Source organism: Choloepus didactylus, chromosome 9 (genome assembly GCF_015220235.1).
Source record: "Choloepus didactylus isolate mChoDid1 chromosome 9, mChoDid1.pri, whole genome shotgun sequence".
NCBI classification, from domain to species: Eukaryota; Metazoa; Chordata; class Mammalia; order Pilosa; family Megalonychidae; genus Choloepus; species Choloepus didactylus.
Genome location: NC_051315.1, coordinates 81998774 through 82014100, shown reverse-complemented (window position 1 = coordinate 82014100; position 15327 = coordinate 81998774). Strand labels below are relative to the sequence as shown.

Genomic DNA, 15327 nt, shown 5'->3' with positions numbered 1-15327 from the left:
TTTTCAATGCTCTGTATGACAAAATGGTTGTACACATACTAAAGTATGATGGTCATTTCAAGGAAAAGCATTATGTGATAGTTGATTTGCCTGTGGCACTGGACACTTTTTTCATGGCATACCATTTTTACTTGGAAGAATGACTGACACAAACTATGGTTATATTCAGACCAGTATTTGGAAGACATTTTCTTGAAAATGTACAAAATGAGCCTGTCACTTCTAGGGAAAACAACTGACAGTGCCGGTTACCAATAATAAAATTAGAGCTTTCAAGCAAAAATAGATTTTGGAAAACTTAGAGTCATCACTGTGACCTTGATATCTTCCCAGTAATTAAAATACTTTTCTGATGAGATTGGCAATGATATCAACTAATGTAGTTTTCTGAATTGTATGATGAAATGTGTCGGCATTTGGAACCAATATTTTGCAAATGACCAATATGTGATATTACAAAATCAGGCATGGGTAAAAAGTTCATGTAAAGTACAAGATACAACAATGAATATTAAAGTAACAGAGTATGAAAAGTTTGTAGACTCAGCTTTAAATTCTACAATACAACTAACCCTTAAGAAACTACCACTTATTCAGTATCTGTGTGGTATTAGAGATTATCCACAATTATTTGAAAAGCTGTTAAAATACTCCTCCCTTTTCCAACTACATCTGTGAGTCCAGATTTACTTTTTTAAAATTCAATTTTATTGAGATATATTCACATACCATACAATCATCCAAAGCAGATTTACTTTTAACACTTCAAGCAAAATAATATTTTGCAACAGATTCAATGCAAAGCGGATATGAGAATCCAACTCTCTTCTCTCAAGCCAGACATTAAAGAGATTTTCAAATATGTGAAACGATGCCACTCTTCTATTTATTTATTTATTTATTTATTTTTTTGGAAAATACAGTTATTTTTCACTAAAATGTTTTATGTTAACATGTAATGAGTTTATTATTGTAACTTTAAATGAATAAATATTTTGATTTTTCTCAGTTTTAATTTTTAACACAGCAAATATCAATAGATATAACCCACACAAAGTTCTTTGGGCTTCTTAAATATTTTTAAGCATATAAAGGTGTCTTGAGGTCAACAGTTTGAGAACTGCTAGGGGAGTCCCAAAGTGAGGCCTTCAAAAGGACTTCCAGAACAAACATCTGCTTCATACAGTAGGCATTTAAAAGATGAATACAATGAAAATGAAAACATGCAAAACCAGCATGACTAACAAAATAGGATAGAAAGTGAAAAGTGCTAAACAAATGGTCTAGATGTGCCTTGTCCAATGTGGTAGCCACCAGCCACTGGATGCTATTAAGCCCTTGGAATGTGACTAGTCTGAAATGAGCTGTGCCATAAATGTTAAATACACACCAGATTGCAAAGATTTAGTATGGAAAAAAAAATAGAGGAAACTATTTCAATAATTTTTTATATTAATTACGTGTTAGAACCATTAATGTTATATCTATATTGGGTTATTTATATTAAAATTAATTTCACCTGTTTCTTTTTACTTTTTTTAACATGGCTTCTAGGGAATTAAAATTACACATGTGGCTAGCATTTTATTTCTCTTGGACTGTGCTGATGAGAATTCAGAGTGGGGAAAATTTGCTATGGGCTTCCATCATCAGTAAAGTCTTCACACAGTTGGATAGGATTTCATTAAGCAGAGAAGTTGGGAGGAGGAAACTTCAGTACTGAAATATGAGAGGCTAATCCAGGCAGCAGAGTAGACTGGTCTTGTTGAATCATGGACTCCTATAAGGGAGAAAACCTTCCTGGATAGGTTAGGGCCAAATTGTATAGATCTTTAAGTGCCAAGGATTTGGACTTTTCCCTAGAGGTGGTAAGACTATGTCCCCATAAGAAAACCAGACTTTGCCCAGTAGCTTATAAAATCAGTCTGAATTAGGTACTTTCTTCACTTGAGGACAGAAGACCAAAGCTCCTGGAAGCTCCCCTCAGAGGGCCAGCAGCCAGGAGCAGGTCTACCTCACCAGTGAATGAAGAAGGATGTAGAGAGTGCAAGTCTGGGGTTGACTGCCTTCCGTGGAGGGTGGTGGTAAGTTTAAGTGCGTCATAATGTCACCTGGGAGAGGGGGAGAATCCAGAGAGTGTGCCTGCGTGGTGGCTGGTGGGGGTGCATAGTGAAGCAGGCCTTTTATCTTGGTATATTACTTTGTTCTTTGTAGATTGATTTGTTCTTTCTACATTTCTTTCAGTCTGTCTGTCTTCCTTTATCTTTGTCTTTGTTTTACTGAATGTTGACAGAGCTCTTACTACATATTGGGGGTGGGGGAGGGGTTGCCATCTAGATCCGAGGAGATGAGGTGAAAAGACCACTGATATGGGAGTCGAAATAGCTGAGCTCCTATCTAGGCACAGAGTAACTGTGGTCCCCTCTTTAGATGATGGGACTCTTCAAATCTGAAAGCAGAGTTAGAACCACAGGGAACCAAGATTGCCTCTAGCTCTTTGATTCTAGAACAAGTCCGTGTCACAAAGGGAGAAGAGGGCATGAACCTGGCTACCCAGCAACAGTAGGAGGGTGCTGGATTAGTAAGGGCAGGCACTGGTGGCTTGTGTAGGAGTCGGTCCAACCCTTTGGGTGAAGTGTGCCTCCCCCAGTGAGCAGATCCTGCTGGAATTGGGACACAGTGCGGTCTATGAGGACGTTGTTTTGAGCCATCCCAGGGGCAGGCTCACCAGGTGAGTGGAGTCTTAGGCTAGGAAGACAGGAAGCCAAGGAATTTGATGGCAGGCAAGGAAATTTGAGGCCTCTCTGATTGCCTAGGGAAAACACTGAAGAGAAAATAAGTGTGTACTCCTCACCCCCACCCCAGTTCCTGCCTCCTGGCAGCTTGGGCCTCCTGCAGTTGCAGGAGTGACTGGTGGGGGTAAGTGAGGGGAGGGAGCCCTGCAAGGGGCTTTGGTTTGACTGTTTCTGCTTTCTCAGTATTTCTAGAAAAAAGAGTGGGTGGGAACCGACTCAAAGTCCAAGGGACTCAAACACTGACGCACAGGAAAGCCTCAAGTGGGAGGAGATATGCAAATCCTCTTCTGACGGATGGCGTCAGCGGCTTCGCCCTGGGGACTCTGAAGGGCGATTCTGACTTGGGACTTGAGCACAGCCTGGGACCTGAGCTGAGACAGAGCCAGGTAAGTATTTCAGACCACATCTTCATGCTGCCGAAAGGCCAGGAAATGCTTCTGTGGGATGCCGTTGAGGCTTGTTTTCACTTGATGTTTTTGACAGTTGCTTCGTTTTAACCTGTCTGTGGATGGGTGATTATAAAAAGAAGCGCCCAACTCCAAGATTTGAATATGTGCTCTGGATTTCTTTAAGAGAATGACAAAAAGCCTCCCGGGAGAGGTCTCCTCAGTGAGCCTCTCTGTCAGGGCATCTGCCCTGAAGGGCTGGGAGCCCCAGGGCCCCAGTGAATCTCTGAAGGGTGGGTCGGAGAATCATGGAGGATGTGGGGGTGTGTCGGCACAAAGTATTGAAAGTGAGCCCCTCTTCACTTTCTTAGCCGGCTTCTCTAGAGCGACGATGTCTGACATTAGATTGCACACCCGGGTTTCAGAAAAAAATCCCTCGGCTAGGAGAACCAGAGATTGTGGCTTTCATGAGAGCAAGAGATATTTTAGGGCATGTCATCTCCTTTGCAGGCTACAGGCCACAGAGACAATGTGGCACCATTAGCTCCCAGACAGTGGGACAAATGCTCCTTTTTGGAGCTCTCAAGAGGGGGCAGGCATTCCAAGGGAGCAGACACTCCGTTTTCAAAGGAATGTTCCATAATTTTCTTGGGAAAGGGAGATGAGCCTTTAGAGAGTGAAAGCAAAGAACTGTACTGAAGTTCCTTGTAGTAAAGGCATTTCTACAGGTCGCAATAGAAAAGAATATTCTAGGACGATTTACCCTCCCTTTTTTCAGTTTTGAGTTCAGCTCTCCAGAAGGTTGATTTGGGCCTTAGGTGTGGTCTAATTTTAGGGTATGAACAGTCAATTCTTACTTAGAAAGTAGATTTTCATTCAAATCATACCAAGGATTTAACAATAGCAGAAATTAACATTGTAATGCTTATTTTCAGCTCATGTTCTCTGTTGGCATTAAAAAGAATAAATTGATAGAGATATAGCAGGGTAATATTGACAGTAGCATGGGAATAAATGTTCCAGTTTATGTGGAATGTGTATGAACCCAGCATCTGGAGAGACAACTGAGCGGGACTCAGGAAGTGGGTATCTTGGGCAGGAGTCATTTTGCCTATTTGACCTCAGTCATTTGTTTCATTTTGAAAGTTGGGGGTAATGCTTACTATGCCTACCCCATTCATGACAATATCAAAAATGTCACTCATTCCTCATTTAACAAGCATTTATTGAAAGCTCACAATGTGCTTCAAGTTGTGATGTGTAAAGGTCTTCATAAAAAAGTGATACACATATGGAAGCATTATTTTTTCTTTTCCCATTTTCTTTCTCTTTAGCAAAATTTGGCAAAAATTATCTTCTATACACTTAGATCATCTACTGGGAGCTCAGGAAAAAGCTACCCAAAAATGATTGTTTTTGAAACCTGAAGAATATATGTATGAAACATATGAAATTCATTATCATGATGTTCTGTAGGCAAAAGGAAACCTTAACTTAACCTATGAGGGATATTGAAATACTGTGGCAACTAACCACATAGAAGACTTTTTTTCTTTGACAAAGAATTGCTGACAAAACAATCAAAAATTTGACTTTGGAAAAATTAAAATACAGTAATTTAAATGAAACATCACATTAATTTCTCTGAGTTAGAAAATAAGTCTATAAAGCTTCTAAATAGACCAGAGTATAGGGTTATGTCAGAAAAACACATACTCTTGTTTTACGCCAGGCTGCCTAGTATGTATCAAGTGTGGTTTCTTCTTCCTTAAGTCTCTTGAGTGTTAAACCAAATTAAAAATGGACTTTAAAAGCTTTGCACAGTTATAGTGGATCATCATAGAGAGAAATAAAAATATTTATTGGTTCAGAGATATATTGAACATAAAGAATTAGGGCTCATGAAAATGCATACATGAAGACTTCATGAAGCTATGACAGAATTAGTCTAAGAGTCGGAATAGAAAACTGACTCTAGAAGACAGATAAATACAAACTAAAGAAAAAAAGATTATGTAGTTTTCATATAAAAGAAGCTTTTATTGGGTGCAACTCAGACATAAAGCCTTAAGGAATATCTTGTGTAATATAGTAAAAGTTGAGTATGTTATTTGCCATCATGTTGCTCAAAGTTTAATACTGTAAAGGAAGCAAGGAATAGGGAAGAAGCTGGTTGCAAACACAAATCTGTGTAGTCAGACAGTGGTAGGGGTGGGGGGTGCTTAGTTTAGGGGTATATGTGAAAGTTTCCTGGAGAAGGTGGAACAAATTTTCCATTAGAGCAAGAAATGATGTGGTTCAGGGACAGAGGAAAGAAGGCTGTTTTCTTATATTAGGGATGACTTAGGAAAAAGCTCAGTTTATCAGTACTTTAAAGGAATTGCTATTTCTGTGGATTGAAAGTATTTTCTCATTTGTCTTTTTAATTTGGTTGACTATAAGAAGAGAAATTTTTCTTCAGTTACTTTACTAATAGACAACATTGCCTGCGCTTTATGAGAAGAAACCACATACTATAGCTGTTAATTAACATTATTTAAAATCTCTAATTTTACTTCTTTATAGGATGTCTCAATGGAATCAAGTCCAACAGTTAGAAATGAAGTTTTTGGAGCAAGTAGATCAATTCTATGACGACAACTTTCCTATGGAAATTCGACATCTGCTGGCCCAGTGGATTGAAAATCAGGACTGGTAAGGTCAAACATTTTATTTTCCCTAAAAGTTGATGAGCAAGTGCTTTATGCTATTTCTACATATATGTCTTCTGTGATCCACTTGTGATTGAGTAGATGATTCTTTTCAAGTAAAGAACTTCGTTAAGGATTTGGAAAGCCTCCTCAAAGGTGTAGCATTGTCGTTTCTGGTTTCATACATTGTAGATGAAAACTTCTTGGTTCAAAAGTGCTTTTTGTTTTTCTGTAAGCCAAAACCCCAACAATTTTCTGTGTATTAAAAAGTCAAGAAGGAAATCTGTTAATATGTGTGTTTGTGTAGATAGATGGATGATAGGTAGATGCTAGATAGATAGAAAAGGGTGAAAATAGATAGGTAGATACAGATAGACCTTGTGCAATCATATAATAATTTCCAATAACACGTTCTTCACTCCATATACCATCCAGTGAGGCATTTTGTTGGTTCCAATCTCAAGGCTAGATGATGGAATTCCAACAGAAAATCGTTACTAAATTATCTTATATTTGGAAAATACAGACTTCAGACTGCAGCAATTTTAGCATTGATAAAGTGTAATTTTTTTCTCATAAGATGTTACAATAATTCCTTCTATTAAAAAAGCTAAATTATTTTTTTAAAAAGTCATAGAACTGTACAACACAAAGAATGAACCCTAATATAAACTATGGCCTCTTGTTAATTGTATAATAATAATAGTATTGTTTCATCAATCATAACAAATGTATCACATTAATACAAAATATTAATAATAGGGAAAACTGTGTAAGTGGGGGAGGTGTATGGAACTCTATACTTTCTGCATGATTTTTCTGTAAGTCTACAATTTTCTCTAATAAAAAAAATTAGTAACAAATGCCATCACACAACAGTAAGAAAAAAATGCTAAACCATGGAAAAAGGTTTTTGAAATGGTTAATAAATTTAAAAAAAAATATTTTCTGACCAAATTCATATAAGTTCACATCATTACTTAGATTTTGCATATTTTTCTCTAATGCTGCCATAATTGGTTATTTTTTCTTTTAAAATATAACATTAATATTGTCTGTGAGAGGATTCTAAGACTTTGAATATTAAATATTGTCTATTTGGATGAAAACTTTAAAAGTAGTCAATGGATTAAACATTTTCAAATATCTGCAAATTAGTGTTGTGACATCATAATCTGGCTCTCCTTTATATTTTCCAAAGGATATTTTATGAAAGTTCTTAAAACAATAGGAAGAAAATTCCTAAAATATATGAAATTTTTTATAAAACACTTCATTTTTTTACTAAGACCAACCCTCGCTTTCTCCTTCCTTCCCTCCCTCCCTCCTTTCCTTCCTTTCTGGGTACAGTTAAGAAATGGTCTCTTAGAAATGGAAAAAAGTGCAGATTCAAATGATGTAAAAATTTTTGGATAATATAATGTAATAAAAAATCTGTAAGATATTTTCCTCATTTTCTTCACTGATGGGATCTAGTACCTGTTCTTTTGCTTTTAAAACATTAATTATATCAATTCTCTATGATGTATATAAATATTTTTTCTTAGCAGGATTCACAAACATTCTTTAAAACTATGTTCACCTTGTACAATTTAGTTTTTGTAAAAAAACTTTTAATTCTTATCACTGCAGAATAGATTTATCACTTTAAAATTAATGTGCTTAAAAAGTTGATATTTTACCAAGTTGTTTCCTGTTGTGTAATAACACTTTTATTTTATTAGGGAGGCAGCTTCTAACAATGAAACCATGGCAACAATTCTTCTTCAAAACTTGTTAATACAACTGGATGAACAGTTAGGTCGTGTTTCCAAAGAGAAAAACCTGCTCTTGATACACAATCTAAAAAGAATTAGGAAAGTCCTCCAGGTGAGAACATATTCTACTTTTTTAAAATACTTGGATTTCTGAGTCTTAAATTCAGGGGAAAATATCAAGCACATTTCCTTATGTTATTCTGAATCAGATTTAAGGGGGGAAATCGAATTCTTTTATTATTTTAAAATTTTATGTTGAATTTTATTTCATTATCCAAGGTTTATTTTTCATGAACTGTTGAATGTAAAATACACTGTAAGCGCAAAGGGCTTTGTGTTTGTGGTATGTGACTGTTGCATGTGGTTTTAATTTACTAGATATGATCAAATTCGACAACTCTGGAACAAGGGTTAAAAAGATAATCAGTTTCCTTGCTGTTTCCCCAGCCCTCCTCTGCTTCTTTCTCTTAAGCGACAATTTAGAGTTTGTCTTGTTCCACTCATAAGTGAAGGCATCATGGGTGGTATGTATCCTACTAGATTTAATTCAAATCACACCTCCTTTAAATGCATTCTTTGGCATTCTCTAGCCACGTATCCCACAAAGCCATCTCTTTTGTGTCTCCACTGTGTCATGTAGTATATTCTATGTTAATAACTTTCTTATGGTTTACTTACCCAACTCCCTTCACCTGTAGGTTCCTTGAGGCAAGGACTCTGGTATTCAGCTTTAAATTCCTGGCACCCTGCACAAGGCTGGACAGATGGTAGAAGTGTAGCATTTATTGATAAAAGAGATAAGTAATCTAAAGAATTAAGGGCAGGCTAATCAAACTAAACCCAGAGCTGCTAACGTAACAAACTCTGAACACTGCTATCGTGTTTACTGAGAAAACTTGAAAAGTTTACTATGCTACATCTCCCAGAAGGAGTTCTTAGAATCCCAAACTTATAATGAATACATTTTCAGTAAATTGTACCTAGACTATGATAGAAATATTCTTGAAGATAAAACTACTAACATCTGTGAGAGAGACATGTATTTGATAATTTTCCCTATTGTTCTGAATTGCCCTGAGCCATCTTTGCCTTTGTAATCTGGGCAGGGATCAGAGTAGCCTGTTGGCAAAACAGATAAGCAAACAAACATGATTTTTCAATGCATCAAGCAAACCGTCTCTTACAGGGATGAGACATTTAACCTTGGCCTCGCTAGCTTAGTGCTCTAACCAGCAAACCTAGAAGAGTGCTGGCAAACTAAAGCCCCCATGTCAATCTGGCCCACTGCCTGTTTTTGTACAGACCATGACTAAGAATGGTTTTTACATTTTTAAATGATTCGAAAAAAATATTTTGTGACACATGGAAGTTATATGAAATTCAAATTTCCATGTCCATAAATACAGTTTTATTGGAACACAGCCACTCTGATCGTTTACATATTACCTATAGCTGCTTTTGTGCTACAGTGACAGAGCTGAGTAGTTGCCAAAAGACCACAGGGCCTGCAAAGCCTAGAACAGGAATAAAAATAAATATATAATATTAAAGATTATATAAATATGTATTATACATAATATGTAAATATATTTATGTGGCTCTTTTCAGAAAAGATTGCTGACCCCTGCCTGGCCTAGAAGGTCCTGTATATTGCTAGAAGGGCACAGTTGGGTAAAAGGGACGATACATTGTTTTTGGAATCGGAGACCTAAGGTTCAAATTCCGGCTCTCAAAATGCGGCCTTGGACAAATCACTTAATCATCCCTAGTCCCTGTATCTTTTTCACCGTAAACGAGGATGATTATTACCTACCTTCTATAACTGTGAGAATGACTGGAGCTTTTATTTGGGCAAACTGGAGGCTTTCAATAAATGGTTCATGTTGTTGAAGGGGAAAATAGCAGAATCTTCTTAGTGTGAATCAAGGGTAAGTGTACAGCCCATCTTTTTTTCTGGGTGGCGGTAGAACTGTGAGGGGAGCTGCTCTTCTAATCCTATCAGACCAATCTTGTTAAAACATTACTTCTATCTCACTACTCCACTGCTCAAGAACCTACAGTAACTCCCAGTCACATGCCAGCTCAGTCATTAACTTCTGTTTATTTCTCTGACCCCCTAGCATCTTGCCCTTTTAGACGTTTCCCCAACGACTTTCCTGGGTTCTTCAACATTCCTGCCCCAGAAAAATCAATTTACCTGCTGTTCCCAAACACAGCAAGGTCAATCTTGAATGATTCTGAGCTTTTGTGCATGGTTTTCCCATGTCTAGGAATACTTTGCCATCCCTCTCCCAATCCACTTCGCACCCATCTCTAGAGAAGCTGCTCAGGTCCCAGCACAGCAAGGACATGTTCGCCACACACATCAGCCCTTGCCCTCAGCCTTCACAGGAGCCTGGTTGCAAGGCAGCCAGCATGACCTTGTGATCCTTTCATCCGTGCTGGCTGTGTCTAGCCTGGGCACAAGTTCTTGGAAGGTAAAAGCCTGAACTTCTTTTGTAACTCTCCTGTGCCTCCAGCACCCAATATGATTCTACTACATACTAGGAACTCAAAAGCAGTTTGGTTAAGATATTTTGAATTGACAAAAACCTTGCTTTTTCCTTGTGTACATTTCATTTTATGAACTATTTCTAGTTATTGGGTATTTTGTATTAATTCAGAAACGGCAGAAAATAGTAATAAAAACACTGGCACCTGTTGGTTTGCCCCTAACAAACCTGCATTTTATATTTATTTTCCCACTAAATTTATTTTTTTATAAGACAAGATTTTTTGATAAACCAAGCCCCCTACCCCCAAAAAAACCCTCTTATCAAAAGACTGTTGGAACTGTGCTTATCTGGTGTGAATATTTTCTTCCTCTGGGATTTTAAATACAACCCATTTTAACTGTTAAAACAAAAAAAGAGCAAACAGCACGGTGTCTGGGGAACTAAATGAATATAAGGTAAGTTTATCTGGGTTCTTTATAGAGCCTTTGAGGTTTCCAGTTTAATAGGTTGATTTGCTATTTATATCACACCTGCTTCCAATAAGAATTTGGAATGGCTTACTATAAAAGATAAAGAAAACAAAACCACTGACTCTAGGGAAAAAGCAAGCTGGAAGGTTGGAGGCAGTGAAAACTGATGTCCAGCTGCTCCTGGTCCTCTGAAGGGGAGGCAGCCTCAGGTCATGTCCCGGAGCAAGGACTGCCAGGCTGCTCTGAGTCTTACGTGCTGGGTCACTCTGGCCTCAGATTCCTCAGCAGCGTAAGGGCAGTAACACCGTATCTACTCAACAGAGATGTTAGAGCATCAAATAAATTGATATTTATAAGGCACATGGAAAGGGCTGTGTTAGGGCTTGCTAAAAATAAATATCTGCCCCAGATATCTTAAGGCTTAACCCCATTTGTGGACTTTTAAAATTTTTAAATTTTCCTGCAGATCTATCGCAAACTCTTTTCCTTATTCACTTTCCTCTCTGTCTTTCTCCCTCACATAGAATGACTTTTTTAAAAAAATAAAAATGGTGCATACCCCTAATAAAAAAAATTGAAGCAATACAGAAAAGTACAACGAAGAAAGTATGAAATAATCTAAAATCTACTGCCTAGAAATTACCATATTAATATTTGATGAGCGTTAATCCAGACACCTCTCTATGCATGTGTGTGTGCAGGTGGAAGGCTTGATTGCCACACTACTACCCCCCATCACGCACACACACACACACACACACACCCCTTGAATTTCCTGTTTCTCTTGTCTTGCTGTATTTTCATAGCTTTTATCACTCTCTGACCTTCTCTATATTTACTTGTTTCCTTGTCTGTTTCCAGGTATTAGAATGTAGCTACGAGGGAAGAGACTATTAGTTTGGTTCACTGCTATATCCCCAGTGCCTAGACAGTGCCCTGGCACATAGTAGGTGCTCAATAAATAATTTCTGAATAAATGAGTAGCTACATAGGAATACTTGGATAAAAAATGGAATCACACTACATGTAATTTTTTAAAATAAAATTTTACTTTACTTTTTAAAACTATTTCGAGTTTAAAAATATTTAAATATCAGATAAATGTTTCCTTACCTCAAGAAATATTTTCTGCTACTCAAGTTAACAGAAAAACTATGAAAAGCATTAAGAAATAGGACATTCTTGATATTTATCATGGTACATATTTTAGTTCTAGACAGTTTATATATATATATTCAATGCAATTTTATTGAGATATACTCACACACCATATAATCCACGCAAAGTATACAATCAATGGCACACAGTATAGTTGTACATTCATTACAATCAATTTTTGAGCATTTTTATTACTCCAAAATAAAGAAAAAATATAAAATACGTATTAAAAAAACAAAAAAAGAAATAAGAAAGAAAACCCAAATCATCCCATACTCCTTATCCTGCTCTATTATTTACATATATTTTTGTCATTATTTTTAATACTTATCTGTCCATACACTGGGTAAAGAGACTGTCAGTCACCAGGTTTTCACTATCACATGGTGTTCTAGTTTGCTAATGCTGTCGGAATGCAAAACACCAGAAATGGATTGGCTTTTATAAAAGGGGGTTTATTTGGTTACACAGTTACAGTCTTAAGGCCATAAAGTGTCCAAGGTAACACATCAGCAATTGGGTACCTTCACTGGAGGATGGCCAATGGCGTCCCAGTCTGTTAGCTGGGAAGGCACATGGCTGGCGTCTGCTCCAAAGTTCTGGTTTCAAAATGGCTTTCCCCCGGGATGTTCCTCTCTAGGCTGCAGTTCCTCAAAAATGTCACTCTTAGTTGCTCTTGGGGCGTTTTTCCTCTCACAGCTTCTCCAGAGCAAAAGTCTGCTTTCAACAGCTATCTTCAAACTGTCCCATCATCTGCAGCTCCTCTCTCAGTTCCTGTGCATTCTTCAAAGTGTCCCTCTTGGCTGTAGCTCCTCTTCAAAATGTCACTCACAGCTGCACTGAGTTCCCTCTGCTCGTCAGTTCATTTATATGGCTCCACTGATCAAGGCCCACCCTGAATGGGTGGGGCCATGCCTCCATAGAAATATCTCATCAGAGTTATTACCTACAGTTGGGTGGGGCGCATTTCCATGCAAATCTAATCAGCACTGGTAACGTCTGCCCACACAAGATTACATCAAAGATAATGGTGTTTGGGGACACAATATATTCAAACTGGCACACATGGTCACACAATAAAAGCTATATAGTTATTCAATTATCAAGAATCAAGTCTACTGTTCTACAGATTCAGGTATTTCCTTCCAGCTATTCTAATACACTAGAAACTATAAAGGAATATCTGTATATTGTGTAGTAATTATCTCCAGATTGACCTCTCAACTCTATTTGTGATCTCTCAGCCACTGAAACTTTATTTTGTTTCATTTCTTTTCCCCCTTTTGGTCAAGACGGCTTTCTCAATCCCATGATGCTGGGTCCAGGCTCATCCCCAGGAGTCCTGTCCCTCATTGCCAGGGAGACTTACACCCCTGGGAATCATTAGACAGTTATATATTGACTCCCTACTATTAAATATAAGGAAAATAACAACCTTTAATTTGCTTCCATCTTTCATTCTCAATCTTCCAGTTTTTGTCAATTGTATTACTGACGTTACCTTGTCATTCTGTTCTATAACTGCAATTCCCACATTTCTTTAACTTTATGTAATTTTACCATTGCTTCCCTATTTCTGAGTTTTAAAATTTTTATTAATTACTAATTGGCTAGAATTCAACAAGTAGTTCTTTCAAGTAAGTTTGAAAGGTGCTGTAATCTTTGAGCAGGTTCATGCTTAAGAATGTCTGGTGCCATAAAGGACAACACGGCTAGGTATAAAGTTCTTGGGTTTTTCTTTCTTTCCCTTAGCTATTTGTGGACACTGCTCCATAAAGATGGGAGAACCTGAGTTTTCCTATATTCACGTGATTTGCTTGGAAGCTGGGATAGCCCTATGATTTCTTCTTTATTTTTAAAGTCCTTTAACTACACCAAGGCACATGTCTGTGTTGCTCGTTCAGTATTAATTTTTCCTGGGATAAATGGTATTCTTTCCACCCCCAAAGCCACTATCTCAGAGAGTTCCTCAACACAATAGTAAGTAAAGCTCACAGCACCCTTCTAGGTTTTATGCCTGACCTTCCTGTGGACTAAGATCACAGGGTGAAGTTAAGGGAGCCTGCTGGTGCTGAGGTCACTGAACTTGCCCTTATGTACCTAGTACTCATGCCTTGGGATGAGTTGTAACTTGGTATGAGGTTTAGTTGTTGACACTTCATTTCATTTTCTAAAATGTCTTTCAATTATTATTGCTTATATAGTCAAGGATGATATTGAATCTCCTTTACAACTGAGACAGCATGGTCACCAATTAATCAGAAAAGACACAGGATACACAAATTGATTAGCCACACCAATGCATACCCACTGACTATCAGTCCTACTTAAAGTGAAGCTTTGAACAGAATGGAAGGGTGTAACATGAAGAATGAAAGTTCCTCACTTCTCAACCAAACTTTTAACCTCCATAAAGTCCCCATTGTAATCTAGTGTTGGGTGAATGGCATACTCCATGACCTCCTCCCTTTAGGGGTAGACATGAATCTAGAAAACACACTCCACCATGATTTTAGATAATAAACAGATCTCTGATACATTCTGGTTCCCAGAGGTCCTGGGTTGTCTACAGCACAACTATCTCTGGAACAGCTGATAGAAGCATACATTTGAATGCCCTAAGCTTGTTTCTAGGACTTAGCTTATCCATCTAGGACATTCGGATGGTACCTATCAAGGAAATGATGGTACTGGAATTCAGCATTCATCCACCCACACTAATACAAAACATTGGAAGATTTTGGCTGTTGCAAGCTATAATTGACATTTTACCCAGACATTACCTGTCTTTGAAGCCTGCTGGGTATTCCTCCCCAATCCCACTGTGCAGTCTTCTACCCGGAGTAACCACAAATCTGAATTTTGCATTTATCAGTCTCTTCCTTTCTGATACACTTTTACTACATATGTTGGTATTCTTAAACAAGATAGTAGCTAGGTTTGCTTTCTTCACTCAACATGGCTTCTGAGGTCCATCAATGCATAGCAGTGTGTAGCAGTTAGTTTATTTTTGTTGCTGTATAATGTTCCATTATGTCCTATGTCATAATTTATCCATCCTGCTGTTGGGCACTTTAATTGGGTTATTTCCAGTATTTTTGATATTTCTTACACTATTGTTTTGAACACTATTGCATATTTCCTTTGGTGCACAAAGGCAAGACTTTCTCCAGGGTATATGCCTGAGAGTAGAATTGTTGAATTATGGAGTATTTGCATCTTTGCACTTCATAATTTCAAATTGTTTTCCAAAATGGTTACACACATTTACATTTTCCCAGTAGATAGGAGTTTGGGGTCTATATCCTCACTACATGTTATGTTCATAGATCATACGTTAATCTGGTCAGGTATTCATCTTAATTCGTCAGTTTGATTTTTTGTTCTTTTTCTAACTTCTTTATTCAAATGTTTTATTTGTTTTCAGCCCTTTTTTCCTTATGAATGCATTTAACTCCACACCTTTGAGAGGTTCTTCTTGTGTATTTTAGTATGCAGTGCTGTCATTGTTCATGTGAAAATAGTCCATAATTTCAGTTTTCACTTCTATTTCTAGCTAAATGAACTTAAAATTAT

The 15327-nt window shown here is 37.4% G+C and overlaps 1 protein-coding gene across 2 annotated transcripts in view; it reads left to right on the top strand.

Moving 5' to 3' along the window:
- The first annotated feature begins 3088 nt into the window (after nucleotides 1–3088).
- STAT4 (signal transducer and activator of transcription 4) overlaps nucleotides 3089–15327 on the top strand; it is a 108070-nt gene continuing 95831 nt past the window's right edge. For both annotated transcript variants that reach the window (XM_037849926.1, XM_037849925.1), the window contains exons 1-3: nucleotides 3089–3181; nucleotides 5747–5875; nucleotides 7596–7740. In XM_037849926.1, coding sequence (XP_037705854.1) covers nucleotides 5748–5875; nucleotides 7596–7740 — 273 coding nt within the window. In that variant the 5' untranslated portion in view covers nucleotides 3089–3181; nucleotide 5747. The remainder of the gene's footprint in view (nucleotides 3182–5746; nucleotides 5876–7595; nucleotides 7741–15327) is intronic.